Here is a 27,555-nt window from a genome sequence, read left to right on the forward strand (position 1 = left end):
TAAGTGTCTTCTATTTCCAAATCACAAGCCTGGGAGAGCCAGGTCCTGGGAGACAGCGGGGCATTAAAATTGTGTCCAACAGAAGGGAAATAAGGAGGAGCAACCGGACTGTTGCTGTGCTGTATCTTGTCTGCTGGTTTAGCTCTGGCTCTCCAATTCCCCTGGGAAACAGAGTGACTCTGAAGTAGCTGTGGGACAGGATGGCTCAGATCCTGTCACAGCACACGGATGAAAGATTTCTCCAGCTCGTCTAGCTGGAACGAACTGATGCGAGCACTGGAGCACGTGCGGCTCTGGTGTGGACAAGGACGCCCATCTCACAGTGTTTCTGGGGGGTACAGAGCCAGCAGCCATCGTGGCATATCCAGGCCTCAATGAGGAATGGTTAGCAAGGGACTGGGAAGAGCTGGAGGAGGAGGGATGTCAGTGCAGCCTCCAACCCAAGCGGCCACACAGGTAGGAAGAGAAACTAAAGAGGAGCTTGCCGACTGCTCTCGTCCTAGGCACAGCGGCACATGGGATGACCGACCTGTGCAGAAGCAGTTTGTCAAAATGCAGCTGTTTGCAGTTGAGTCCCAGCTCCAGCCTTACTCCGTGGCAGCACAGGCGGAAGACCACCGGCTCGGGGTTGTCCTTAATACAGCAGACAAGGTTGTCTTCCACAATGCCAGAGAAAGTGGGGTATGCCCAAATGGTCAGCTCCTGGCCCAGTCCCCGCAAAGAGAAATACAGAAATGCATTCAGTGAGTGGGAGGAACGGCTGCCAGGCACAGCTGCCTTATCTGCCCTCTCCTACCTGCTTCTCATTAGCTTTCAGTGTCATCCTGGGAGGCTCGAAGAGGAACGTGTCTGCGTTGGCATCGTGCTCCAAGAAGAAATGCACCTCTGCTTCCAAGGGGGTGATGTTGAGGATGGTTATCTTCTCACAGTTACTGGGATAGCGAAGCGCCTTGTACCTGCCCACAAGAGGAGAAAGGGCTGCAGCAGAGACCCTCGGACCGTTGCCTTCCCCACACATTGGGGCAAGCACCATGCCTTGGCAGCAGGAGGCTGCTCTGAATAGTCTCACCAGGAAGACCATGGTCTAACAAGCAGGCTAAGAAAAAGGAGCACTTTCAGGGGCACGTTGTGCCGTCTCTGTGTGCTGCACCCTCTTCCATTACTTCAAGGTCTGCACCACTACCAGGTACCTTTATCTCAGAAGCATGACACAGGCCACTTAAAGAAAGAGCGTTTTGCAAAATATAAATTCAGAGGTGACTGGAAAATAAAAATAAGTCGGGCACATGTTTTTTTTTTCCCTCTCTTTTTGTTTGGTTTCCTTCCCTGCAGGGTATAAAGAAATGCTTTTGAAAAGAGCTTTTAAAAATAGTGCACCTTTTCTGCTTCAGAAAAGTCAACCCTTATGTTTCAAGGGTTTTCTCAAAATCTTAGGGGAAGAAATAGAAAGGATGAATTCCCAGGAGGAAAGCTGAATTTAACAATGTCCGTTTTCTAAAGTGTAAAATAGTATTTGGAGCTAAATGGTTAAAAAAGCAAACAGAAGCCCAAGACCATTCATCAGCCTGGCTAGAGATTCTCTTTTGTTTTTAAACGGTTTTGATTTCATTTCCTTGGACTGTCAAAATACCACTAGCTCTCCAGGGCTCTCAGGAAGACAAGAACTTCTCTTCTAATACTAAAAAACAGTAAAGTTAAAAATAGAAATAGGCCAGCAGCTACAATGACAACTTTTTTAGGCAGACTTTATCCAGCAGTAAGGATCAGGGAAATGTAAATCCCATTTTTATTGCTCTGCAGGTCACACACACACATTGGCAGGCCAAAACATAAAGTCTCACTAATATTAGAGATTATTCGATGATTTATAATAAACATCAGCAGAATAATTGCTACTTCAATCTATCAGTAGACCTCAAAACAGTTTAAAAAAGCACCATAAATTGCATTTCCTAAGTGGGGAAGTGAGACATGGAGGGAGGACACAAGTTGCTCCAACTAATTATGCTGGAAGCGGAGTTGGGACCCAAACAAACCTTGCAGGTCGCAGCATGGTGCTCTGGCCCCTGAGGCACCCCACCAGGTAGGAACATCAGCTCCATCGCTCCCCAGCTCCTCCAAGACATGTGTGCCTGCTATTTGCTAAAGTTCATATATCTGTGGCCCTTCTCTGTTATCTCCAAGTCCCTTCCTGAGGCCACCCCAAATTCTGCCACTGGAACAGCCTCTCTCCAAATGTATCCACCACCACCCAGGCCCTGGTGATCCCCAAAGCTCACTCTGAGCAGGTCACACATTGGGCTGCTCACTAGTCGGCTGGGGGGGCACGTACCACTGTCTTGACTTCCCGCAGAGCAGCGGCCCAAAGTGGAATACACCCGTGTCCATGACATACTGCTTGAAGATGATGTCATCGTGTGCCTTGCTCTTCCTCCGGTGAGGAAACACCACCCTAGGAAGAGAAAATGGTGGAGGAACAGCTACAGAGATGCTGTAGGTCAAAAACCTGGTCAGAAGGCCATAACCCCGTCCCCTAATATTGGCTGAGCTCCAAGCGTGGGAAGAGATGCTCGGCTGCTCAGGCAGCACACACTGCCCAAACTGCTGCTTCCGGCCTTCCCAGCATAAGGCGTCAGGCCAGATGGGCCTGTCTCTGGGAACGGGCAGGCCAGAGGGTCTCAGGGGAGATGTAACGTGGTGGGGAAGGTGGTAGCTGAGCTGCAAGGTGCACCCCAGGCTGTGAGTTCGGGAGGATCTGTCTGAGGGAGGCCGTGCAGGCAGGCAGGTCTTACCGGGGGTCCTGGCAGATGGTGGGATACACGCACGTGCCCCTGCAGAACAGCTGGTACAGTCGGCGCGTCCCCAGGACCTCAAAGTTAAACGTCTGATCAAATTGGCCTGGCACGATGGAGCTGAAATGTATCTTCAGGACAACCTCCCCGTGGGCCGGCACGATCCACCGGAAGTTGGTCAGTCTGGCAGTTTAAAGAGGAAATTTCAGACCTTGTTGAGGAGGAGGATTGCAGGTGCACCAGTCCCTGGCCTGGGCATCCGCTCATCCTGCTGTCCTAGCGTCCGAGTGAGTGGCTGGGCAGGAGCAGCCCGCTGCAGAGGGACTGGAGGAGGCTCCCCCTGAGCTGGGGCAACCTGGACCAGGTGGGACAGCCGTAGGAACCATTTCCTCCCTCTGCTCTCACAGCTCACCTAACGATTTTCCCCAGGGACGAGTCCCTGCTGACGTTGCTTTGGTCTGCATCAGCGTGACGTGTCAGCACTCCTGACGCCGGTCCCTGCAGGCCTCTCTTGCCCCGGCTGGTGCTGCGCTTCTCCCTCGAAGACTCCCGGCTGCCCTCCGCTTTCTCCTTCCTCGCCCTTCCTCTGGTGGGGGTGACCCGCTCCTCTGGCACCTTAGCACCACAGAGGGAAAGAAAGGGGATAGAGAAGTGACACCAGCCCCAAAATACCTCCATCCTGGAGAGGAAGGTGCAAGTTTGTTAACAAACAGGAGAGAGAATAAACAACCAGGCTCTACTCCACACTGGTTTCCTGTCTTCTGCTCAGTTCTTTGTCCTTCCTCATCAGACTTGGTTCTGCCTAGGAAAAATCTTTCCTTGCCCAAAACCTCTCCTTGGCCACAAAACTCAGTGTAGAGCCACAGGCTTCCTGTTCATTATTCTTGAAGTGATTTGAATGTTATTTTGCTTTTCTTCCCTTTCCAATCCACCCCCACCGTTGTGAGCTGACTCTGAGAAACTCAGCTAAACCACAGCAGTTTTGAAAAGCGAAGCTGAGAGCGGGTTTAGGTGAGTTTTTTCTTCTTTTACAGAATGGCCCTATGTCTCAAACAGAGCTGCGGTTCTTGGGCAGAGGGTGACAACAGGGCTGCGGGGAAGGGGGGAACTCAGCTAGCCATTTTGGGCAGTTGGGCACCCAGCCCGTGTCCCTGTGAAGCTGCAATAACTGTCCTCGAACTGGGCAGCCACAAAAGCCTATAGCCAGCAGCTACACATGGGGGGTTTCTGGTCATGCCAAGGCCTATATCCTCCCTGAAAACGAAGCTCTTCCAGTTGAATCAGGCCATGCTGATGCTGGCCTGGATCCTGGCAGGCATGGGGCCTGGTCATTCTTCCACCACTCATCTTCTTCTGAATCTCACCTGTCCCTCCATGCCCCCCTCCAGCCCAGCCCTCATCCTGCTACCTTCGCTGCAGGTGTGACGAGGGCATCCATGAGACTCTCTGTATCCTTCTTTTCTTCTTCTGCAGTCGCACCTTCTGGTGCAACAAAGACAAAGTGCTGGAGGACTTCGCCCGCCGCCGGGGCCGTCCGCTTCTCTGGGTAGCGGATCACAGAGTAAAAAGCAGTAGGAGGAATGGGAGGTCCTGAGGGACCCAGTCCCAGGCTATCCAGGATCTAAAGCATAAGAGAAAACCCCATTCATACGTCAGTCACCATCATCCTCCTGCTCCTTCCTCAAGGCACTGAGCTGCTGGGGACATTTTTTTAAATGGAGTACAGTGCTTTTTGATGCCTAGTGAGGTGGACAGGTTCCAGAGCGGTGCCAGGACCTGCCAGTGGGACCTAGAGAGAAATCTCACCCTGAGTAACACAACTGTAAGGACCAACAACCGTGACTTGCCCTGCCCTGAGACCATTTCTATTGATTCCTCAACCAGGAAAGCCTGTGGGGGAGGAACAGGCAGGACGCTTGAACAGAGAGTGCGGGACATGAGTAAAGGCAGAAGGAATGCAGAGCAAGTGAAGAGGCATATGAGGAAGTGGGGAACAAAAGGGGAAGAGCAAGGACTGCGATGGCGATAAAGAATATCACTTCTCACTCACCTGAGCGGTTCAAGGCCCTGTCCCATCTGGGTTAGCTTCCTCATCTCTCTGTGCCAAGCCAGTCACCATTTTACACAGGGAGATGAAGCAAGAAGACTGCTTATATGCCATGTTCTCAGCCACACAGGGCAACAAGCTCTCTCTTTCTGCCCCTCTGGGGTTGCTGAGAACTGCCCAGTCACATGGCTGCTGCAGAGCCCTTGTGGAAGATGGTCAGCAGCCTGGACAAAGCTCTGTGCCATTGTCACCTGCCAGGAGATGATGCACCAGAGCCCAGACCATGGCCGGCTCAACACCCAAACCCCTCAGGGCTTTACCTGCTCTACATCTGGCAGCTTGCCACTCTCCAGGATCCTCTTCCCACTGGCATCTTCTGAGCTCAGCACCTGGATGTCCAAGCAGGGCACTCTGGCATCCTGGTCTTTGCCTGCCCCTTCTGCACCTTCCTTTTCCTGCTCAGATAACTTGGAGTCCTCAAGGGCCTTCAGTTTTTCCAGGTGCTCCTTCTCCAGGTGTTCTTTCTCCAGGTGCTCCTTCTCCAGGCGTTCCTTCTCCAGTCGCTTCCTCTCTCTGTCCTTCTGACTGCTGCAGCTGGATGAAGACTGGCGCTGCTCTTCTGCTTCAGGCTGGACCTCCTCTTGGTCCAGAGGGGAAAGCAGGATACCCTGAACTCGGTCCCAGAATGACAAAATATGAGCGATGCCCTTCTGTGAGGCCTCGTAGAGCTTAAACCTCAGGGCCAAGCTCTTCTCAATGTCATTCAGAGCCTCTTTTTCGGTTCTGTCCTGTTCTGGGTCTGCGGGCGACACAGCCACCACTGGGCAGGCATCTGGCAGGCCAGTCTTGTTCCGCTTTTTCTTATCTTCCTTGTCACCTGAAACAGAGTCTGAGTGCTCCTCTGCAGACCCCTTCCTGTCGTCCCCTTCGTTCAGCTTGGTATCGGAGCGACTGCTGGTGGAGGTGTTCATACCCTGGGAAGGAGGAGGGGGGAAAGAAAGTGAGCATTTCAGAGCACTAACTCAGACTCTGTGGGATGGTGATGATCTCTGCTGTAGTGTCCCAGAGCCTCAGGTGAGGACTGTGCTATATGCTCAACACATCCTGATTCAGAACGCAGTCCAGTTTAGCTCAGCTGAAACCAAACTTTCCTGCCAGCCAGACTGATGAGGAGTCCTTCAAACCAGCTGAAAAACAGAAGAGTTTTCCCAAACCAAACAGGGAACTTAAGACAACTCCTTTTTCCTAGGCAGTCCTCTGGGCTCATTTCTGGAGTGCTGAGCATCCCTGTGGCTGGCTGACACTTTGGGAAGTCTAGTTGCTAACAAACACTCAGGCCTGGCAGTATCTTCTGACAGACCCATAGGAAACAAACCCCATGTCCCAGACGGATCATGTCCCAGGGATGTAAGCCACTTGGATGTGGAGCGGGGAAAAAGGCTGACTAACTTGCTGGGACTAAAACTATCCAGGGCTTGATAATGAATGTACAGAATCACGTGCAGCCGTGACTCAAAGCCAGCATGATCCCAGAAAAGCAGCTGTCCTACAAACCTGAGGGATAACACCTCCTGTGAAGAAGCAGCACAAACACCAGCTGCTGTTCCTCTGCAGTCCCACATCTTACTCACTGCCAGGTAGCCGTCCCTGGGCCAACCACTGCGTGTGACTGCTTGCAAGGGACTGGGCTGCTGGCTTTTTGTGGAACGAGGCAACTCAGTCATGAGGTCCCAAGGACTGTTACTCATCTCTATAAACATAACCACCCACCTGCCTGACTTCAAACTGTCTTTTCCTCCCCGAGGCAACGTCTTTTTCCTTTCCAAGATCTTTCTTCCACCGCTTAGCCTTCTTCTTCAGCTCTTCTTCCTTCTTTAGACATTCGAGTTCCTGCTGGTGCTTCTTTTCTTCAAGCTCTCGAGCCAGCCTCTCCATCTCCCTTCAGCAAGTCAAGCAGAAAACATCCCTGAGAGCCACCACTGGGAAATCTGGACTCGCTCGAATCCCAACTGGTTGTGGGCTTCATTCATTGACCCTGCAGCCAGGCAGAACTGTTAGATCACCTCAATGGACTTCCCACAACCTGGGGAGGTTGTGTACACCAAAACTGAGGAAAGGTGGGAAGGGATCTCTGGGGTCAGCAAATTGCAGGCTTGCTGTCATAAGCTCTAAATCTTGCAGGTCCTCTGATAAGGTTGTGCAGGTCCACCTGGACACCTCCAGTGCACTGCCAAAGACTGATTCACCATCTGGGCTGCTGGCTGAAGCCCTCTCTTGATTCCCAGTCTTAAATCAACTCACAAACCACTAACACGTACTTATCCCGGCACCAATACATATTTGGTTTATCCAGCCCTCCTCCTTGGGCATAACCTGCTCCTTAGTGAAAATAATCATATCACTTCAGCCTTTGTTTTCTGATTTATTACAGTCATGCAAAACAGGCTCTGAACAACCAGGTTTCCTGCCAGAACTCAGCTGTTAACGCTGAAAGCTTGTGCTCTCTGTCCTGGAAGTCATGGCAATTTGAAGCAGCCCTAGTGATCTCTTCCCAGGGAAGCAAACTTCCGCTTTGACTGAAAGAAGTGCTGAAACAGATGTTCGTGTAAGCAGGTCCCTATGTTCCCCCTAATTTCAGTGAGGAGGAACAATTCAGGGGAACAGTACAGGCTTACACTTATCATATACACCCTCCTGCATATGGCTGCTTTGCTGAATGAGAGCCTCTCCGATGCTCACCTTCAGCTACAAGTATGTTTTATGGCTGGTGTCACTCGCTAAGGACAACCCCATGAGACCAATATTGCAAGGACTTAATCTATGGCAGGACTGGTATCCAAACCAACCCAGCACAGTGGTGCCTCACAGGGATTCATACCATGATCCTTTTTGTTAAGGGAAGAAGGAGAGGTGGGGAGTCAACACAGTTGACTTAGAGATGCCTATTAGTTCAGCGGCAAGGTAAGCACAGTGCCCAGCTCTCTGAAGCCAGTGTCTAAGGCAGAGGGCTCTTGGCTAAATCAGAGAGAAGATGCTTCACATCTCACTGGAGGAAACTCTTTCCTCTGTCAGGAACAGACCTTCCTCGTGCCATCTGTGAGAGAGGCTTTTGGCCTTCCCTCCATATTCCCTCTGAGTCCACCCAAGGTCTCTGGCAAACTGGCTGTATCCAGCATGGCACAGGGAAGGGAAGAGAGGAGCAGGCCTATGCTTGGGCTCCTGTGCAGAGACAGGAGCTGGGATGCTGCCCACGGAAGGGTCACAGACCTCTTTTTCCTCTCACGCAGGACTTGTCGCAGCTCGTTATCAAACTGACTTTTCTGCTCCTCGGTGAGGGCATCATATGCTTCCTCATCCATCTCCTGGAGACAGGCCTTCTCCCTCAGGGCAGCTTCCTTCTGCTCCCGTTCTTCAGCACAGACCAGAGGAGAAATCATTAGCAACTGCAGCTGGAGCTTACCGTTGGCTGAGGATTCACAACTCCTGTCCAGCCCCAGCTCGTCATCCACCCATAGCCCTGCTCTGGTTACTGAACCCAAAGTTTGGTAATCCCCCAAGCTATTGTCAGTCAGCAGGTTCCTGTGCCTTGCCTGGCTCATGTACAGAACCCTGGAGACCATGGGACTCTGCCTTGCTCTGTGGGCTCACCCAGACCAGCACCACGGCACAGCTGGCCTGCAGCTAGGTATTAAGCCATGACAGTTTGCACTTGTGCCCAAGCTTTAAAATTAGAGACTATGAGATAAGTCTTACAGCCTCAGATCTAAAGCATTTTGCACACTGTGAAGCTGTATTTTAAGCAGCCACTGAAGACTGGCTACACTGAGGCAGAAAGTTTCTTATGACTTCTACTGGTAATGTCCAGATAGACATATGAATAAGGTTAAGGGCTTGAAAGAGAACATTTGAGAGGTACTGAGATGAAGAATCTCACCTTCCTGCTCTTTTTTGTCCTTCTCCCTGGCTTTCATAGTAGCATAATCCCGGAACAGGTTCACAAAATAGATGTGAGGTCGATTGTTGATAGCTCTGAGTAGGCAAAGGAGAGCAGAAGGCATGTTGTGCGCAAAGACGGTCTCCAGGCCATCAAACACCACTCCCTGGTAGCAGTCACTCAGCTGTGAATTAGGTCAAAAAGGAAGAGAAAGTCCACAATAGTGTGTTTGCAGCTTTCAGCTAGCAAACAAAACCAAACATCAAAGGACATCAGCCATCGTCCCAGGTGTTCCAGCTCTGACCTTCCCCTGCATGCTGCCAACTTACTGCGCAGTCTGAGCATCTGTGCAGCATGACTCAGGGCCCTTTGCCCAAGGGTCCCTGCACCCAGCCCAGGACTCCCACCGTCAGTGAATACAGATCTCTTCTCTCTCTGCCTCGCTGTCCCGCCTTGTCTCTCTATAGTAGGAACATTTTTATCCCAACCCCCCTGACTTAGACGGCAGACCAGGTGAGACCTGCCATACCTGCATCCTCTCCGAGAGGATGGTCACCAGCAGGTCCTCGGGAAGCACGCAGGTCCTAGCAGCCGTCTCTCCCGCTACATTGGCATTGGCGGTCATACATTGCTGCATAGGAAGGCAGGGGATGGGGCTGGGTGAGGCCTGCAACGCTTATCATCACAAGAAAAATAAAACAATTCTGAGAACCCCAAGCAATCCCAACTGCTGAGTCTTCTGGCCTTGGAGCTGGTCTCTCTCGCTAGTGAGAGACCTTCTAGAGACAAAGCTGCATGCCAGCAGCTCCAGGTGACAACCCTGGAGGGCACATCCCTGGGCGAACGTGAACAGAGGGCGCTCAGGCTGGGGGCTGCCGCCACTCTTAACAGCCCCTTCACTTCTCAGCGCAGTTCAAACGCAATTGAAATATCCCATGGATTTACCAGCACGGATCCCTTTTTGCATGTGAGCCAACCTGAGCCATTTGGTGCTGCTTCTGGGGCTGGGGTGTGTGGCCCTCCGTCTTCCCCTTGCCCCTTCCCAGGCTCCCCCGGCCTTGGGCAGCGGAGGGCTGCAGGCCGTTTTTGCCCTCGGAGCCACACGGACTGTTGCCGGGGCTGCGCTTGGTCTCTGCGCTGAGCGGCAAGCTGCAGAGATCTGTGTGTTGACCTGCGGAGGAGACAGAGCAGTTAGCGGGACCGGAGACGGGCGCTGCAGAGACACAGCGAGTGCATCCTCAGCGCCTGCTCCTGGTGGGAGGAAGGCCTGCCAGGCGCTAGCTGGCTGCCAGCCTCAGGGATGGGGTAGAGATTACAGTCCCTGAAGCTTTCCAGAAGAAGCTCCCAGGCTGATTCCCATTTTTTAGCATGATGAAATACACCACTGGATATTGAGTTGTAAAGCCAGAGACTTTTAATGCTCTTTCAACCATGAGATCAGAGTTACAAAAGCCAGCGTGAGCAGGAAAACAGCAATGCGGAGGGAATGCACGCATGTTTATCAGTTAGGCGGTCACTGTCCCTACCTGGAAACTGCAAATCAAAAGGAAATAAGCCTTACTGGCTAGCCAGGGATCTGAGAAAAGGGCCTCACCCTGCAGGGCTTAGAGCACCAGCTGCTCACTAAAAGTCACCAGACTCATGCGGAAAACAGCATAAGACTCATGAGCCGCACAGCCCTGAGAGCATATATAGAAGCACTGCGGAAAATGTCTGGAGACGGGGAAAAGAGTTGATTTGCAGTTGATTAAACTGTTTGTGCCTCATCTGAAACTCCTCAGAGAGGTTGTTATTTGTTTTCTCTGATGTTTGTGAAACCAGTCAAAGTTGGTCACCTAGTGCTTAATGAGCCACTCCAGAGGGGTTTCTTCCGTGTTAAAATGGGCAGCGTTTCTGCCTGATGGCCACGAGAAGCAGATTAGCTTCGGCCCTGAGGAAATACAAAAAGCCCTGGGAAGAATATAGGTGTGCTTCATTGCTCTTAGGAAAAGGAACACATGCCAAGTGCTGCATGAAATTAGGAGCAGAAAAAGGTGCCCCTATATGAGCCCCTATAATAAGAGAGATCTTTAATTACCAGAGACAGTTTATGAAATGGCTTTGCATTTCTGCAGATGCTGCACCACTGTTCCCTAGAACAGGCAGGAGCTGTCAAAAGCCCCTTCTCCTTATGGGGAGAAAATGGAAAAAGTGGATGATTGGGGTGGGTTTCTGAAGTGCTGCTCTGGGCCCAGCTTTTCACTGGGCTGAAGGCTTACCAGCATCCTCTGTGTCCTTGTGGGCCTGACTTACTGCAGCCCTGATACACAGCTCCCGTGCATGGAGCCCTGCCAAACTGGCCCTCTCAGAGATGGCTTCTGTCACCACCAAGTCGATGGACAAGCAGGCAGCACCGTAGTATTTAGACACGGCAACCGCTGCTGACGTCTTTCCTTTAGAGAGAGGAACATTGCTTGGGGGACACTTGCACATGAGGCATTTTCACATACATACCCTCGGAGAGATGCTCTGAGAGGCCCCAGAAGAGGATTTCAAAGTTTCAAGGGCAGTCGGAAAGCAATTGCTCCTTTAGGGGAAATCAACAGGGAGGTGGCTAGAAATGTCCTCTAGAGATGGGGGGACCATCTCCAACTCCTGTTCAGCTACTGCCACCTGAGGACCTCATCACTTGGGGTTACCTCAGTCCTGGGCCAGGGCCTGGTTTCAAGCCCTGTCCCAAAACCACTCAGACAGTTGGCGCTTTCTCAGGCAATGCCTGGGCATGGTTTGGGGGCTGGTACAGGCTAGGGACTGCTCCCACTAGGCAATTTGGATACGGCCACCCTGTCTGGGGGAATGAGAGCTTAGCTGTAAGGGCACAACATGTGCTGTGCCACTTGCGCTGGCTAGACAAAGGCCTGGGACCTTTTAATGGACTAGCAGAGCTGTGGTCTACTTCACTTCATGCTGAAAGTGGTTATCAACCAAGTGTCAGGGCCCACCAGGACGTCTCTTGCCCTGTCCCCTTCCTCGCAGCTGAGGGCTGCAGCCCACACACCTGTCAGGGGTGCCCCGTGGATGATGACGACAATCCCTCTGCGGTTTCGGGCCGCGCGACCTTCTGGAGAGGTATCGATGCCAAGGTGGCGAGCAATGGCTCTTGTGACGGGGCTGTTGTCTAATTCTCCCACGTCCTCGTTGCTGCCAGCGTGTTTTTGCTGATGCTCCGCTACAGAGAACCAGGTGTAAAAATGAGCCTCCTTCATACCAGTGATTCTGACCATCTTTCCCATGCCCTCAGATCCTGGGGAGGGGAGACTCTGCCAAAACCCACGTCACACACAGGACCTCCCCCTGCCCTTTCCTTAGACTTATACAGATCAGGGTCAGCCCTAAACGCTGTCAAAGATTCCTGCACTGGCTGTTGAAGTGTAGTAAATGGGGTGGCCAAGAGAGGAAAGAAAAGGCACCTGACAATACCTAAAAGGACTAGACCAAATCTCTTTCTACAAACTGTTGCATTGTCCTCATGTGAGTTTTGTCTAGAGACCTTCTGAATAAGTGGGGGACATGCAGAAACAGGCATTTTATGCAGTCGCAAAGGAGAGGCTCTGTTTGGGGGCCAAATGGTTCTCCTGTCAGGGCAGGCAGGCACTGGGGACTTCTGCCCACCTGCGAGTCTGCAGCACAAAGCAGCTCTCCTCCTCCAGAGTTCCTTTGCCTCAGAGCTAGATGCTTCAGGACCAGGAGATCTGACTGTGCTTTTATTTTACAATCAACAGCATTTGCAAAGAGCTTTTAGGAGACCACTGAAAGGATCCCAGGATCCTACATGGACTTCATATGTAAGAGAGCATTCAGGGCCACAGGAGCAAAGATGACACAGAAGCAAGGCTGCACTGAAGGGATGGAGATGACACTGAAGTCCTCCACTGAGGTCCTTTTGCCACAATGGACTTGAAACAGGTGAAAAGCTCTGGGTTATTACCTGGCTTGTGTCCTTCCTCAACACCTTCATCCTCCTCTTTTTCATGTTCCAATTTAAATTCCACCCTGTTGGACTGGTTTTCATCAAAAAAGGAGGAGGGAATGATGGAGGTGTGGGATGAGACAGTATGAACAACCCCAGCAGAGTACTTTCCTCCTTGATCTGAGAGAGACTGTCTGTCTTCAGAGTTTTCTGAGGAGAAAGAATGGGATAGGGAAGATAATGATGAGCATGGCCAGGCAAGGCTGCCCTTTGACATTTGCCACTTTGCACTGTCACATGCAAGAGGAAAATTTCCCAAGCAGGGAGATTCCCAAGGCACTCAGAAGCCTGTCCAGGCCTCAGCTGGGTGTCTCTGCCCTTAGGAGAATTTTGGTTCCCAGCTTTTGCTGCCAGGAATGAGCAGATATAAAATATGACAGCTGGTGATATTACACCTGGTCCTACAATTGGCCAAAGAACTCATCCAATCCTACTCTTTGTGGCTGAAGGACACAAGGGGATATTCTGATCCTTCAGGATTTATTTTCCCAGTCCATGGCAGGCAGAGATGAGCTTGCTCTGGTGGCACTCAGGGCTGGTAGGACGCATATTACAAGCTACTGAGTTTCACCCTGAAATTCTTCCATCAGGTCCAAGTGCTTGAAGGCAGACAGAAGCCTGCCTTGGAGACATCAGTAGAGTTTAGCACCACTTGCCTGGTGGGGTTAGAGAACGCTTTTTTTGCTAGTAGCATCTCTTCACCTGGCTGCTTTTTGTGGTGTGCAATCAAGCTGCCAAAGCTGCCCTACCACCCCAAGTGATGCTCCACCTGCAAACGCAGAGAAGCTTCTAGCGTGGATTGCCCTGTGGCTCACAGCAGTGTGAGGTACCACACTTGTCTCTCCTCAACATGAAGTGAATCCAGGGTTCTCTGCTTGAGTGCCTACAGGCTCAAAAACAGACTCAGACCTTCATACAGAGGGTACATCACACGAGTGCCTTGCAGATCCATTTTCTAGCTATACCCCAGTGCTTGGCTGGGGAACAGGTTGCTGCTAAAAGCATGGGCCTTCCATGGAGAAGGAGCTCACGGAGAACTCAGGGTAGGTGGACAGGACTCCCCTCTGTGGCCATGTTCAGGACAGCCAGCACCACGTGTGTCAGTGCTCCCTCACTGGAGACACACTGACTGGCGCACACCCTCACCATTCTCGTGACCAGCTGGTTCCACAGGCTTGGACTTTGCCTGCTCATCCTGCAGCCTCTTTTGGTCCTCATAGTACTCCAGCACCTCCGGGGGCAGCTTCTCGCCTGGGGCACGGGGCGGCAGCAGTAAGGTGTTGTGGCAATCGTAGTCCTTCAGCATCCGCAGGATCTGCACATGCAAGGAAGAGAAGCCACAGATACAAGACATGCTGCTTGATCTCCATCACGTGAGAGATCCCCCAACCAACCTATCTTCTTCCCCCTTCCTTCCTTTCACCAACATGGACTATCCGCGCCCCTCTGTGTCCCACTGGCACAGCTGACTGACCCTGCAAGGCCACCAGGCTTTACCCTGGAGCCTGCCTCCACCTTCCTGTCTCCCTGGTGCAAGCCTGGGAATGCTGGAGCACTGTGAAGCCAAGGGGGCCCACGCGTGCGGTGTCTCCTCTCACCAGCTCCTCAGCGAGGTACTGCTGGTCGAAGTCCAAAGAGTAGAACTCGATGGGGAACTCGCATGGGTTCTTCACCACCACAGTGGCCTGCACCCCGCTGCTGTACGGCAGCAGTGGGCCCAGCTCGAGCACTGGGGGGTTGAACTCCAGTCGCGGCTCCACACCATGCCCTAAGAGCTGCAGCTCAGGGTGCTGGTTGCTCTTGCAAATGTTAACCGTCAGATGGGTGCTGTAGGCCCTCTGGGAAGAGAGAAATGCAAAATGCTCCTCCATGAAGTCCTAGCTAACAGGGCTTCAAATCCAGCCCTTGCCCAATGCCAGAGGGGTTATCGGTTCCTCTGAGGTGAATGGGAAACACATGTTCCCTTATAGCATGGTGGGGGGTGACCTGCAGCAAACAGCATCTGCATGCCAGCTCTGCATAACTGGGATCAAGCCTGGTGTGAAGTGTAGCTGGATGCTTGGGTAACAGATGGATCTAAAATGGTCTATCAGATGATTTCACCAAGTCCAGAGTGAGCACAATGTGGCACCCAGGAGAAAGGTCCTCGGGAGGTGGGCTCAGCTCCCAAAGGGCTCAGGGGCTGCTTCAGCTCATCCCTAGAGGCGTGTTGCCTAGGTACAGTGTTGGCACTGCTGTATCAGGCAAACATCAGCCGTAAGATACAGGCAGATGAGGTCACGCTGGCTAGAAACAAGGATCTTCCACTCTACTCCTGGCTCAGATCAAAGCCAGAGACAAAATGGTTACATCTCTACTAGTAATTGAAACATTACTGGACCCGTTCCCTGGTGTGGTGGTACCTGTGTCCATACTATCACACACTTTAACTTTCCATACCACGGTGGCTACACACAAAGTGTCTTTTGGGAATGGTCCCTGTCTTGTGCTGACTCCCAAACTGCCTGGAAAAGTGTAAGCTGGCCTGGACCAGGACAAGAGGGACTGTTTTGGCAAGGTAACAGCACAGATAACTGTACTGCAGTAGAGTCTGCAGGAACATGCCTGGATGCTGTTTTGTCTACTAGTACCAGCAGTAGGGCTGGCCCAGACCAGCCCTTCCAGGGTTATCACCTGAAAGGGTGCCAGCTGGTTTGCACAAGTGCGTTGCAGGCACACCACGGCGAGGGGGAAGGCTGGAGGAGAAAGGGGCAGATTTCCCCACACGAACCGAGAGGTAGCCATAACTGCAGTGCCTTGCAGCTCTCTGTGCCAGTTCCCCAATGAGATTTCAAAGCACTTCTCAGAAGAGAGTGCAGCAGGGGAAACTGAGGCACAGTGGGTATGTGACACTGATTTGCCCAAAGCCGCATGTGGAAGCAATGACAGCAGTGGACCCAGATCTCATCTCCTGCTGCCTGTGCTGGGCTCTCATGACCACACTGCCCTTCCTGTTCTCCTCTGACACCCACCAACCTCACCTCTTCGCAGGGTGAAAACCTCACTCGCACGTTGCATCGCTGTCCTGGAGTGAGGTTTCCACACGAGGGCAGCACCCGAAAGACAGAGGTCTTGGTCTTTAAGTCCTCACGCAGCTTCTGACGCAGGCTCGCTGGCAAACGTTTGTCCACCTAAGTACACAAATCCATGCTGTGAGACCTTCTTGCTCTGCAAGGACAGACCCTCAGTTCCTGCAGTGCTATGAAATACTGTCACAGGAACAGCGCTCAGAGCCCACACATTCAAACCAACCATAGCCACTGCTTGCCTACAACTGGAAGCAGAACACGTTACAGCGCAGGCCAGCCAGGCAGACTGGAAGGTACTGTCCTCGGATAAATAAAAATGGGGGAAGATGGCAGAGGAGTGAAGCATTAGTCAGCAAACGGGGCCAGGCAATCCAGCTGAGCTCTGTATCCTAAAACGCTTCCTCACGCAAAATCTCGCCCAAGCGCTCAGGCAGTGATGGGGCAGAAAAGGCAAGAGAGGCAAAGGAAATGCAACCAAGAAGTTATGCGTCGTCTTTGCTTTACCTTCTTAACGTGCTCATTCACACTGATGAACCATCTACAGGCGATCTGATGCTGATTGTGGAGCTGGATGGTTTCTTCCTGACACTGCCCACACTGGACAGTGGAGAACTCCAGTCTGTCATGGGAGAGGCAGAGGGATGGCACAGTCACCGTGGCACAAAGGCATATGTGAAACGTGGGTCCTCCTGTTAGCTAGTGGTCAACAGAGAAGCTGGCTGAGAGCCCAGGTGAGATCTGCTGCTGTACCCAACCTGCCATCCACCCTGACATACAGCGCGGGTGCAGGAGGGCGAAGGAACTTACGGTACCTTGATGGGCAGGAGCGCTTTCACCTGTCCCAGGGGCAGGTTGGCGCTTTGTGGATCAAAGCGCACTGCGAACGTTTTGGTCTCACAGAACGGCAGGTGCTTCACGCGGTGCAGTTCGGTGCTGAAACCTTGCACAGATGAAAGCAAAGCAGCTGAGGAACACGACCAACATGAAATGCATCACAAACACTCTAAGGCTGGAGGGGGGTCCTGGCCTCTAGGGACAAGATGGCCAGAGGCTCTGTGAAGGAGACCTTTGTCTCTTTGGTTTTTCTCCCTTATCACCTGATGTTTTACCGTGCGAAGAGAATGGGTTTTTCACAGCCACAGTCCAAGGCCCACAGGGGAAAAAAGGAAACAGGTTAGCTGAAGAGCACCAGCAACTCCTGCGCCAGGCACCCCAGGCCCAGGGGAAGGATGCACAGATCCTCCCAAAAGGAGGATTTCTAACAGAGATTCCCTCATGCAGTGGTGTTACTTGGTAAATAACTTAGAGGCGCCTTCCTCTGGCACCTGATCATCTCTCAGTCCCAGTGGGTCATGGTTGGATGGTACCGCAGCCTTACCAGAAGGCCTGTTTTGGAAGCCTATTTGGATATGACAGATGACCTCACACGCTGTTTTCTTACAAAAGGATGAACAGAAGTGCTATGATATTATGAACTCTGAACCCAAGCACAGGCCTAAGCAATCCATCAGACAGAAATGGCCCCTTCAAGGCCATGTGAGGTCTCCCCAGCACCGTTACCTGTGCCATGCAGGGCCCGTCCATCTGCTTGGAAGGACACGGGGAACTGGCCAGTGTTGGTGATCCTCACGATGTGCGTGTGGGCGTTACCGAGAATGATGTAGCCCAAATCCAGGATATACTCGGGCAGCTGAGCTCTGAAAGGAATAAGCAGAGCCCTTGAACCACAGCTGGGCAACACTTCCAAGTGAATGGAAGATGCAAATAAAGCGGATATTTCCATATTCACTGCTGTAAAAACTCAGCTCTAGCCAGTAAAACCCAAGGTCTGAATGCCTGGCAATAAGCCTTTGGTAAGTCACTGGGAATCTAGGCCCTAGGTTTTATCAGCTAGCAATGGGACCTTAAAAGCAATTTGGCTAAAATGGCACGTATACTGGTCGCAGCTCCTGTGCTACGAAAAGCCATTGTGGCTAAGTCATTTCTATACAGGGGACCTCCACCGGTCTGAGACTCGCTGAGCCTGGGTCACAGCCAAAGCCTGAAACTGCTTCAGTACATTGTGATATCATTCGCCCCTAGAGGAAAACTGCTCTGCTCTGCAACCAGATTTCTCCACAAACAAGCACCTGTAAACACAGTAATCAACACCTACAGGATCCATGGGAAGGTCCTTTTCCAGAGCAGTCCCACTTAGGAAAGCATGTAAAACATCTGTTTTAGAACCACTTCTTCCAAACCGGAGCCTACTGAAGATGCCCGTGCCTCATCATGAAGCAATAGCGGGAAGGACCAACAGCAGTCCCACCAGCATCCAAGCTACTTGGCTTAGGGCTTGTCAAGCTAATATCTCCGTGATTCCCAGCACTTTTTGCTTAGTGTGGTCTGTTTCTCTGTTGGAAAAAGAAACCAGCCTTGTGTTGCCTCTTTCACAGCTGGTAAGCAGTGATGGTGCCCACACTGTCTGGTTGGGGTTGATGGTCTGCACCGGACCCCACCACAGCTCCAAGAACAGAGCCTGTCGTCTATGATGTGCTGAGCACCCCAAAAGCTCAAGAGTAGCACTGTGGAGGTGAGGACACTCAGCAGCTCCCAGGGGAGTATGTTGAAGCCCTTAGGATCAGACACTTTCTGAAGTCCCCAGCTATTTCCAGGCAGCTCTGTAGACACAAGGAGCTCTCAGGAGCAGAGGTGCATCACTGGGTATTCCCCAGAGGCACCTGGAGGTAGAGTACGGGAGTCCCCACTAACTTGACAAGCCTCTGACGAGCACGCTGGCGAAAGGCAGGGTCCTCTGTGGGACAGGAGGTAAAAGCTTCCTGCTGCTTCAGGGCATGTTCCTCTATGAGCACCCGCTCCACTTCCATCAGCAGCCACATGTTAAACTGAGGAAAGCAAAGACAGTGTCTGGTTAGTGACGGTCCTTCTGAATGCACAGGCTTGCCCCTGAAAGAAGATCCCACCCCATTCTTGCTGAGACTGGTGACAGGGGTCCTCTGCTCTCACTGCAACATGCCTGCAGCACCTCCTGTTCCCTCAGCCAGGACCTTATCTCAAGAGAAATGAACTCCAGCATCTTCACCTGCCCAGTCACTATGATGAAAGCTAATCCAGCCAGACAAACACAGAAACAGGCCAGGAAACTTCCAGGGCTTCAAGTATTCGTGTGTCCCCAGTCAGTGCCAAAGCAGCCTGGACAAAGGCTCTCACTAAAAGAGAACCCCAGTAAAGCTGGCACCTCCTGGAGACAAACACCCACAGCACAGTCCCAGAACAGAGTCAAGCTGCTGGCTGGAAATCTGCTCACCTGCTTGTGGGCAGTGATGAGCTTCCTACAGTGGTACAGGATCTGATCCAATCTAGTGCAATGGTACTGTGTTTTAAATGCTCTCTTGCATTCAAATAAAGAATGCACCGAGAAGGGAAGGATCTGCAAATTGGTTGGCAATCCTGCAGTGTCCTGGCTAACCAGGAGCAGGGGAAAGCAGGGAGGCAGAGAGATAATGCAACTGGGGTGCTTGCTGGGAACGTAAGTCCCACCCTGAGCAGGTTTTCACGTCACAAGAGACACTGAGGAGTAGCTCAGTGGGGACGTGGGGCACTCTGCTGAGGGCACCAGGGAAAGTGCCCCACTTCCACAGTGAGTCAGATGCTCTCAGACTAATAGCTGCTATTAGACTGCATAAACTTGGCAGGGTTTGGTTTGTGAGCAACAAATACACCAGCAATAACTTGTATTTCCATCACAAAGTATCATATATTCAATGACGTGAGCACGGCCTTCAGGATCTCTCCCTGCGTTCATCAGGAAGCTCGTGCATCTACAGTAGGGACTGCTCGCAGGCCGGGAACTACCTGCAGGAGCATGCTGCGCTGCAGCACGATCTCGGCCCGGTGCCGGCAGGGCACAAGCCAGCCTGCCACGGAGCGTGAGGGGCACAGCCGAAGCAGCGGGGCGTTGGCACGTGCCAAACTGGGCAGCTGCAGTTCTCACCATGGAGTCTGAGTCCATGTGCGGCTCCACAGTCGTGGCCTTCTGCAGAATGACTTCTTCTCTCCGATTGCCTTTTTTCAATTTTCCTTTTGCCTCCTTGAGGAGCTTCTCATATTTTACATTTCCTGAAGGGAGAAAACATGCAAAATACAAGTGTGCAAACAGCACTGATCCCATTTACTCTGGGAAGCCCCACTCAGCCTGACATTGTCCTCTTGCACTCGCACACTCTGGAGGAAAGCTATGGAAGGTGGGTGCTTCTTTTCCTCTCTGGATCATGATGTTCACTTCCATTCATCTTCCTCCCCATATAGATACATCTCATCCCCTTCAATCTGACACGAATCTGTCTCTGCCAAAATCCCTACCAGCCTGCATTACAGCTTTCCCAAGCATTTCTGTCTAGCTACAATCTTTCCAGGCCTCTGACAGATACACTGGCAAGCTCCGCAGGAGGGTTCTCGGGGCAGCGGCCATATGGACTGAGTCTGCTAGAGGCTCAAAAAACAACCAGAAGGCTGAGTGTTGGTCTGACAGTCCCAAAATCTCCAGACTTGGTGGAAGTGGGTGTGCAGCTACCCTATGGCATGGGAGAAAAATGAGGAACCCTCCTGGGGAGCAGACAGGCAGCGCTTACCTTTGATGTTCCTGGGCAGATCCATGTAGATCCTGGGAAAGATCCCCTCTCCTTTCAGGGAGATTTTTTCTGGCTCAAGGTGACCCACTTGGATCTGAAAAGTCCTGTAGAAGTCTCCAGGCACTCCAGGCAGGTAATAGACTTTCAGTAGCTGTTCCTCACCAGACCCAACGTAACCCTGCAGGGTGCGGGAAAAGAGGAGGGAATGTGCCAAAGACCATTTGATGGCTGGGTGGTCCAGATGGTAGACATGCATACTGAGAAGGGAAGGCAGCTTGTCAAAGATAAGAAAACGAACAGTCAGGCAGCACCATCTTCTAGCTTTTTTGCATCCAAGAGCTCCAGTCTCCTAGGCCAGGATGCATCACCCTGAAGGGCTGTACACCCTGGGAGCTTTCAGTCTCACACTGCAGATCTCCTAGAAATAACACTGGTGACTGGGGCCAGCTTTTCCTGGGCCTTCCAGGTTGGACACAGCAGATGCCCAGCCTCACACCCTCCCTATTCCAGTACCTGCGTCCAAGGAAAAATCATAAGACCGGAGGAGGGACCGAGTTCCTCAAGGATATTGTGCAGAGTGACTCCCCTCGCCCTTGTAGGTGCCCTTGGGCTTTGGAAAGGGATAACTAGGAATGTGCTATTCCTGCCAGAGCAGTCAGATGGATGTGTGGAGATGCACGAGAGCGAGGCACAGCCAGTCGTGCCAAGGGCACACCGGAGATGGGCACACTCATCGCACTTGATGCACGTGTACTGCAGCAATGAGCCGTGCACGTCCTTCAGAGGGGGCATGAAGATGGAGTCACTTTGCACAGGCTGCCCTTTGCTCAGCAGGAGTATAGCTCTTCTGTTAAAAACGTTCACCCTCTGCTAGCCAAGCCAGACTGCGAATAAATAAAGGCTCTTTTGCCAGCTGCTACCGAGGCCAAGCAAAACGCCTGCGCCTCTGCCGGGCTGGCAGCTCCTGTCACAGCATGGCAGTGGTTCCCAGGCTGAGTGAAGGGGCCAGACGCTGCTTCTGAGCCCATATTGACATATCACAACCAGGACGTCTCCTGCCAGCACAGCTCACTTAGAGCACGTGAGACTGAACTCACAGTGATCTGTAAATGTACCTCTCTGGAAATGCTGGAGCAGAGCACAGATTAGGACAAGACCGAGGAGCAAACATGTCACAGGGGAGGACACCTCCTCTCTGGGCTTCCAGAAGGGCTGCTGGAGCGCTGAGCTGGGCTAATGCCAGCCAGGTAGAGAGCAAATGCAAGCAGACCGCAATATTGCTCTGGGCGACGGGAGGCATCCGCAGGTTTTCTTGGCTCACACGCTGCAAGCTGGGCCAGGCAGGGCAGCCCCCTGCTCCCCTGTCTTCTCCGGCACCCCAAGAGACCTTCCCTGGCAGGCTGCAGGGAGGAGCAGCTGAGCAGGAGCCACACGGACACTTGGTTACCGCTCTTCCCTCGAGCCATTCCTCCATGCATCACAGCTCCCTGGAGCCGTGTGCTGTGCGTGCACTAAATGAGGCCGGCACACAGCATCTGGCCAGGCTAAGGGCTGTGGAGATCGCGGCAGCATGAGAGCGACAGCAACACACAACACAGCTGCAGGAGAAAAAAGCCCTGCCAAGCAGGCACTTGGCCGCGTTGGCTGAATGGCGGGCTGCCAGGAGACCGATGCTGTTACGGCACCAACTCTGCGCGGGCCCAAACAGAGCTGTGTCTCCAAAAGCTTGCAGCAAGAGGGCATCAGTGTCCCATCCACTATAGGAGACAGGCAAGTGAACTCAGGAGTGAAAGCAATTTGGCTTCCTACCGCAAAAAGGGACACAGATAGGGAATGCTGCGCCGGCACGAAGGCATCTGTGCAGCACCGAGGAGCTGGGGTGGAGAGCTCCTGCTCAGCATGTCAGAACCACCACTGAAGTCTCACTTGGCTCATGCTGGCAGGGTTTGGTATGGGCAGGGGCAAGGACTAAATCCTGTCCGATCGCACACCTGGGTAAGGTGACCCTGCCTGCACCATCTGGCTCCAGTGTCAGCGCAAACAGAGAGCTCAGCAGCCGGGGCCCAAAGAGCTACCGAAGCACTTGTGCCTCCCGCTGTTCGCCGCTATACGATAGCAGAGCCGCCCGCCGCTCCGAGTCCCTTACGGGAGTCTATTACAAACTGCGCTTGCTTGACCTTCGCTGTGCTCCTGGCCGCAATTGCTTGTGTCCTCTCTCCCGGCTGGATTTATAACCCCTCTCCCGGGCAGCACAGCGCTCTCCCGCCGCCTGGGCCAGGCTTAATCGCTCGGGCTGCCTTCGTACTCACCGTGGCCGGCAAGACCAGGGGCACACCAGGCACAGGGTTGTCTGCAGAGGCCACGCTGGGGCTTAGCACCGTGTACTTGAATCCCACCTTCCCGCTGTTCTGCAGGGTGAGCTTCGCTTCAGAGACCTCGTTGAACAGCTGGGGAGAGGACGGAGGAGTGGGAGGTTGAAGACCCAGGTCTGTTGCTGGGAATCCACTCCCGCTTTCCATAGCACGGGATCACACAAATATCTAATGCAAGTGAGAAGCAGGGAATTTAGAGGAGGTAAAGGCACGGACTCTCCTGGGTAGTATGCTGTTAACCTGGGGAACCCACTGCCATAGGGCACTGCAGGGGCCAAGAGCTCCACAGAGGACAAATAGTCATGGGAGCACAGAGAGGTGCAACAACAACTGCGTAAAGATCAGTAACAAAGAAACCAAAGAGGATACAAGCCCTCCGGCTCTACGGTATAATCTAAGAGCTAACTGAAACGCAAAGAAGGAACTTTACTTCCGGTGGGAAGCTTATTCTGTAATTGGTTCCCCCAGTATAGGGCAGGGGATACCCCCCAGCCTGGCCTCTCCTATCTAGCAAGCAGCCCTTAACTAGCAGAGAGAATCTGCTTTGCAAAGACCCCCGCAGCCCCCAGCAAGCTTTGCTCCCCAGGGCTTCCTCTGGGTCTCAGATTGCTCCTCCTTTGGGAACCAGTCCTGCTTTGGGACCAGCCAGAGTCTCTGCAAAAACCCCACGGAAAACAAAGGTAGATCAGGGCAACTGCTCCATGCAGCAATGCCAAAATCCCAGCGGCTGTTCTCTCAGCCTTTCTCCTTTGCCTCATTTTTAATACGTCATTTCTCTTTGGCAAAGTCACAGGTGCATTGTGATCCCTGGGTCCTCCTGTCACTGTCTGAAAGAAACACAAAGACATTTCAGAAGAAAAGGCACCTGCAGATGAGTATGTGCAGAGCTTGCAGTGACAGGAGAAAGGGAGGGAGACAGTGCAATACACACAGGGCAAAGAGCCAGAAATATCTGTGGGGGTTTTAAGTGAAGGTAAGGAAAGCAAGGATTATTCTGGGGTTTAGCTACGGGGTCTGAGTCTCCCAGGATTAAAATCACAGAAGCACAAGGGGCTTTCCAGGTTACCACCCACCAGCTGAACCAGCAGCACTGGATGCCTGGGCAGAACCTCTTTTGCTGAGAACTGAGCAATTCATTAACTGAAATGTTGCTAATGCAGTGGTAACTTGGGCTGGAAAAGGGACAGCTACGCTGCCCAGCAGGGGGAGGAAACACGCGAAGCTGCTGCAAGCGGGCTGCTTTTGACCGTGCCCCCAGGGAAACGCAGTCTGTGCGAGAAGGCACAGCAAGAGGCAGAACGGGGCTAGAAAATGCTGAATCTGTAGCAGGAAAGAGCAGAGCGCGTGTCACCAGCTTGGAAGAGCTATTGACCTTGCCCAGAATAACATGTGCTACTAAACCTCTCTTCTGCCTGGCTACCACTACATGGCCTGAAGACACCGGAAACCCCAAGACTTCTCTAATCTCGAGCAGGGAGCACCCATGATTTTCCTAGCAAAGGCTTCAGTTGGGAGGGCTCAGGGCTGGCGAGAGGCTCCTGGCACCTCCCCAACTACGCTGCAGCACTGAGCCAAACAGCATCACTGAGGAAAGGAGGACCCAGAGCGAGAGGTATCAGTCTTCCTGCAACTTTCCCAATCAGTGCTTCAGCTCCGGGAAATTTCCTCCAGCTACAGGGATGGGGAAGCTCAAGATAACTCCCTCGTGGGTTTATTTTGGTCGTTATTCAAGCCTCTGCAACCCAAACAACACATCTACGGGCCTCAGACTGAAGGAGCAGATCAGCGCATGGATGCCTCCGGGACATGTCCCTCTCGAGATCGCTGCTGGGACCTCTTCTGCCCCAGGGAGCAGCGGAGTTGCTCCGCCTGCCTCCTACAAAACTGGAGGAGCTGCACAACCTCCAAGGGGAGGAATTCCCGACGGACACTTTGGGGAGGTCACTTTCGCGACAGTGCGCGATACCTGCAGCCCACAGTCAATCTCCTTGATGTCAAACAGGTAGTTGATGAGCGAAGCCTCCCCGCTCAGCGCGATCTTGTACGTCGGGCCGCCCTCCACCTTGCACTGTGCCGTGACGCGGGCGACAATGTTCGTGTGGCCGTAGAAGGTGAACGCGACCCGCTGGCTCTCACCTGGCTGCAGCACTCCGTACAGCGGCAGAATATCAAAAACCTGGAGGCAGTGGAGGAGAGGGGAGACTGAGACGTCGAGCATCGAGATGGATGCAGAAGAAGAGCCATCCTGCCCCTCTGACTCTCGAATGAGGTGGTGGGCTGAATGGCTTGGAGCGATGGCCAGACGTAGCTGGGGGGACGTATTCCTCAAACAGACAAACTTAGCCTAACCTCTTCCTCCATCAATTCCACTTTCCAGTAGAGGGACCATGGGAAAATCTTTCCCCATACTCACTAATTAATTAACACATTGATTAATTAATACACTACATTAAGGCAACTTGAAAGGTCTCCTGGCAGCAACAAATTCTCTCTGCTGCGGAACTTGCTTTTAGAAGCACCTTTTATTGCCCTTAAGAGAAACATGAAACACAAATTTGACAGTCCTCAGAGCCAGGGGAGGACTCCAACCCAGCTCATTTGACCCCTGATACTTCTCATTTTCGATCTTATAATATATAATATAATATGCTCTCTGTTAAGACGCTACAGCAAAAATCACTGCAGAAATGTTCTATTTACCGCTTGCTTAATAACAACAGGATGAACAACGCCCTCCACATCAACATGCCCTACACGGCCTCTCCAATGACGGTTGCTTCAGCACTGGCAGCACTGCACGATGGTGTGCTTGGAGGGGTGTGAGGCCTCGCTGCGAGCAGCACCGAGGGCCACGAATGTGAGTGGGGGGCTACATAACTGTTTGCCACACTAGAAACACAGAAACGAGACACAGCAACAAGTGAGACTCCTGCTTACCTCCTCTACCCCCAAGGTGAATGGTTTTGTCTCCACGACTGGTAGTAATTCCTCGGTCCCCACTAGGTTCTGAGTCTCCGCAGCATTTTTCTCCTCCTTAGCAGTGGATGTTAGCAGCTGCAAAACAAACACCATGAGCTCTAGTAAGCCGATTGCTGGTCCAAGTGAGACCGCAATGTTGTGTTGCAGCAGGGTCTACATCTGCACCCCACCTGCACAGACTCTTTGCTGAACCCACTGAGATGACTCCTGTGGGCACTCTGATGTATAAGAAAGAACTTAGTAAAGCCAGGAGCAGCCTGAGATGGTACCTGGGTGCAAATCATGTATGGGTATGTTCATGCCATCAGCTAAGCGTAGGTTCAAACCTAAGATCAGGCACCAGCACGGCCCACTCTTGCTATATACAAGCTTGCATGAAGAGGTGGGTATATGCAGCGCTTACTCATGGCAGAGACCCCAAGGGCATGTCGCACCTTCGCGCCAGTCCTGGCTTGCTCATGCATGCCGTACACATGGACGGGACACAGGCGGCATGACAGTGGACAGTGACAACCTCTAATTTATTCCTGCAGTTGTCAGTAGCGTTGCCACTTCCTGCACTCTTAGAAGGACACAGATTAACACCAGCCAGGGGAAGGCTCCCTTTCTCTCTCCCACTTGACATATCAGCACCAAGCTTGTACCCTACAAGGAAGATCCAGGTTGGACATCGCCATTTGGGTGAGTCTGCAGTAGCCATCTGTCACCATCTGCTGCCTTCATGACAGCAGCACGCTGACTGCTTGCACGTCAGATGCTGCACGGGGAACACACCAAGAACCCCAAACCCAAACTGGTCAGGTTTTCCCTGACAAAAATGGCAATGCAGCTGCCAATGAGAAGCATTAAAAACAGCAAAATAAGGTCTTAGAAAGTGCTTTGCACAAATCTCCTGTTTCAGACGGTGCTTCGATTTCATCTGATGCACTCGTCAGTGCCAGAGAGCTGAGGATGCTTTTGAATGGCACCTTTCTGAAAAGGCACCTGAGATATTTTTCTGTCTTGCAGCAACTGAGAGCTGGTTCAGTGGTATTTCACCTCAAGGTGTCGTCTTGCAGAAGGACCTTGTCCCTGATCTTTTGACTCCTATTTATAAATGAGGGCTTTGTGACTACCCTTGATGTTTAAGAATATGTTGTAGAAATCTCTGTGCTTCTTTACTACTGTAAAGAAGTGCTTTGTGCTGTGGCCTTGACTTCAGCAGTGTCTGCAAGAATATTCATGGGACATCCTTAGACCCGTTACAGGCTGGACCCCCCCAATAGGTACGGCACTGGAGATGGCTGGGTCTTCTCACATTTCCTCCTGCTCTTGGGAGGAGGGAATTGTAGAATTTGGCCAACCTTGACACACTCTGAAGTGCACACACCACTGAAAGTTTTTGGCCTTATACAGCAGCTTGGTTTCCATTCGACAATAAGTTATAGAGTTTTCAGCTAACACACAACCACTGCTATTAGTTTTGGTAGCACAGGGCTCTGAGAATACCATTGACAACCCATAGCCTCTCTCTCCTTTTCCTTAGCATTAATTTACAAGAGGAAAAAATATGTGGATTATTAAAGGATTATTAACCTTTCCTGCCCTACCAGGACCTCTCCAAACTCACAATCCCTCATGTTTTTTCTAGGCTTCTGATCTTCCATCTCCCCAGGAAGGTTACACAGATATCACCTTGATACAATGACATAAGCAGCAGAAAAAATTGCAATACAGATGCACC

The 27,555-nt window shown here is 52.1% G+C and overlaps 1 protein-coding gene across 1 annotated transcript in view; it reads right to left on the bottom strand.

The window, feature by feature from the left end:
- HYDIN (HYDIN axonemal central pair apparatus protein) overlaps positions 1–27,555 on the bottom strand; it is a 172,307-nt gene that overhangs the window by 30,198 nt on the left and 114,554 nt on the right. The window contains exons 26-52 of the mRNA XM_067302835.1: positions 25,791–25,907; positions 24,820–25,029; positions 22,791–22,928; positions 20,482–20,659; positions 19,845–19,969; positions 18,602–18,735; positions 17,411–17,547; positions 16,663–16,790; positions 16,355–16,546; positions 15,803–15,952; positions 14,381–14,620; positions 13,929–14,097; positions 12,741–12,932; positions 11,811–11,981; positions 11,032–11,205; positions 9,751–9,944; positions 9,303–9,404; positions 8,774–8,957; positions 8,107–8,248; positions 6,610–6,778; positions 5,160–5,813; positions 4,201–4,413; positions 3,205–3,407; positions 2,793–2,975; positions 2,333–2,452; positions 797–956; positions 530–702 (exon numbers count right to left, since the gene is read on the bottom strand). Coding sequence (XP_067158936.1) covers positions 530–702; positions 797–956; positions 2,333–2,452; positions 2,793–2,975; positions 3,205–3,407; positions 4,201–4,413; positions 5,160–5,813; positions 6,610–6,778; positions 8,107–8,248; positions 8,774–8,957; positions 9,303–9,404; positions 9,751–9,944; positions 11,032–11,205; positions 11,811–11,981; positions 12,741–12,932; positions 13,929–14,097; positions 14,381–14,620; positions 15,803–15,952; positions 16,355–16,546; positions 16,663–16,790; positions 17,411–17,547; positions 18,602–18,735; positions 19,845–19,969; positions 20,482–20,659; positions 22,791–22,928; positions 24,820–25,029; positions 25,791–25,907 — 4,952 coding nt within the window. The remainder of the gene's footprint in view (positions 1–529; positions 703–796; positions 957–2,332; positions 2,453–2,792; positions 2,976–3,204; positions 3,408–4,200; positions 4,414–5,159; positions 5,814–6,609; positions 6,779–8,106; positions 8,249–8,773; positions 8,958–9,302; positions 9,405–9,750; positions 9,945–11,031; positions 11,206–11,810; positions 11,982–12,740; positions 12,933–13,928; positions 14,098–14,380; positions 14,621–15,802; positions 15,953–16,354; positions 16,547–16,662; positions 16,791–17,410; positions 17,548–18,601; positions 18,736–19,844; positions 19,970–20,481; positions 20,660–22,790; positions 22,929–24,819; positions 25,030–25,790; positions 25,908–27,555) is intronic.

This window comes from Apteryx mantelli, chromosome 10 (genome assembly GCF_036417845.1).
Source record: "Apteryx mantelli isolate bAptMan1 chromosome 10, bAptMan1.hap1, whole genome shotgun sequence".
Taxonomy (NCBI): Eukaryota; Metazoa; Chordata; class Aves; order Apterygiformes; family Apterygidae; genus Apteryx; species Apteryx mantelli.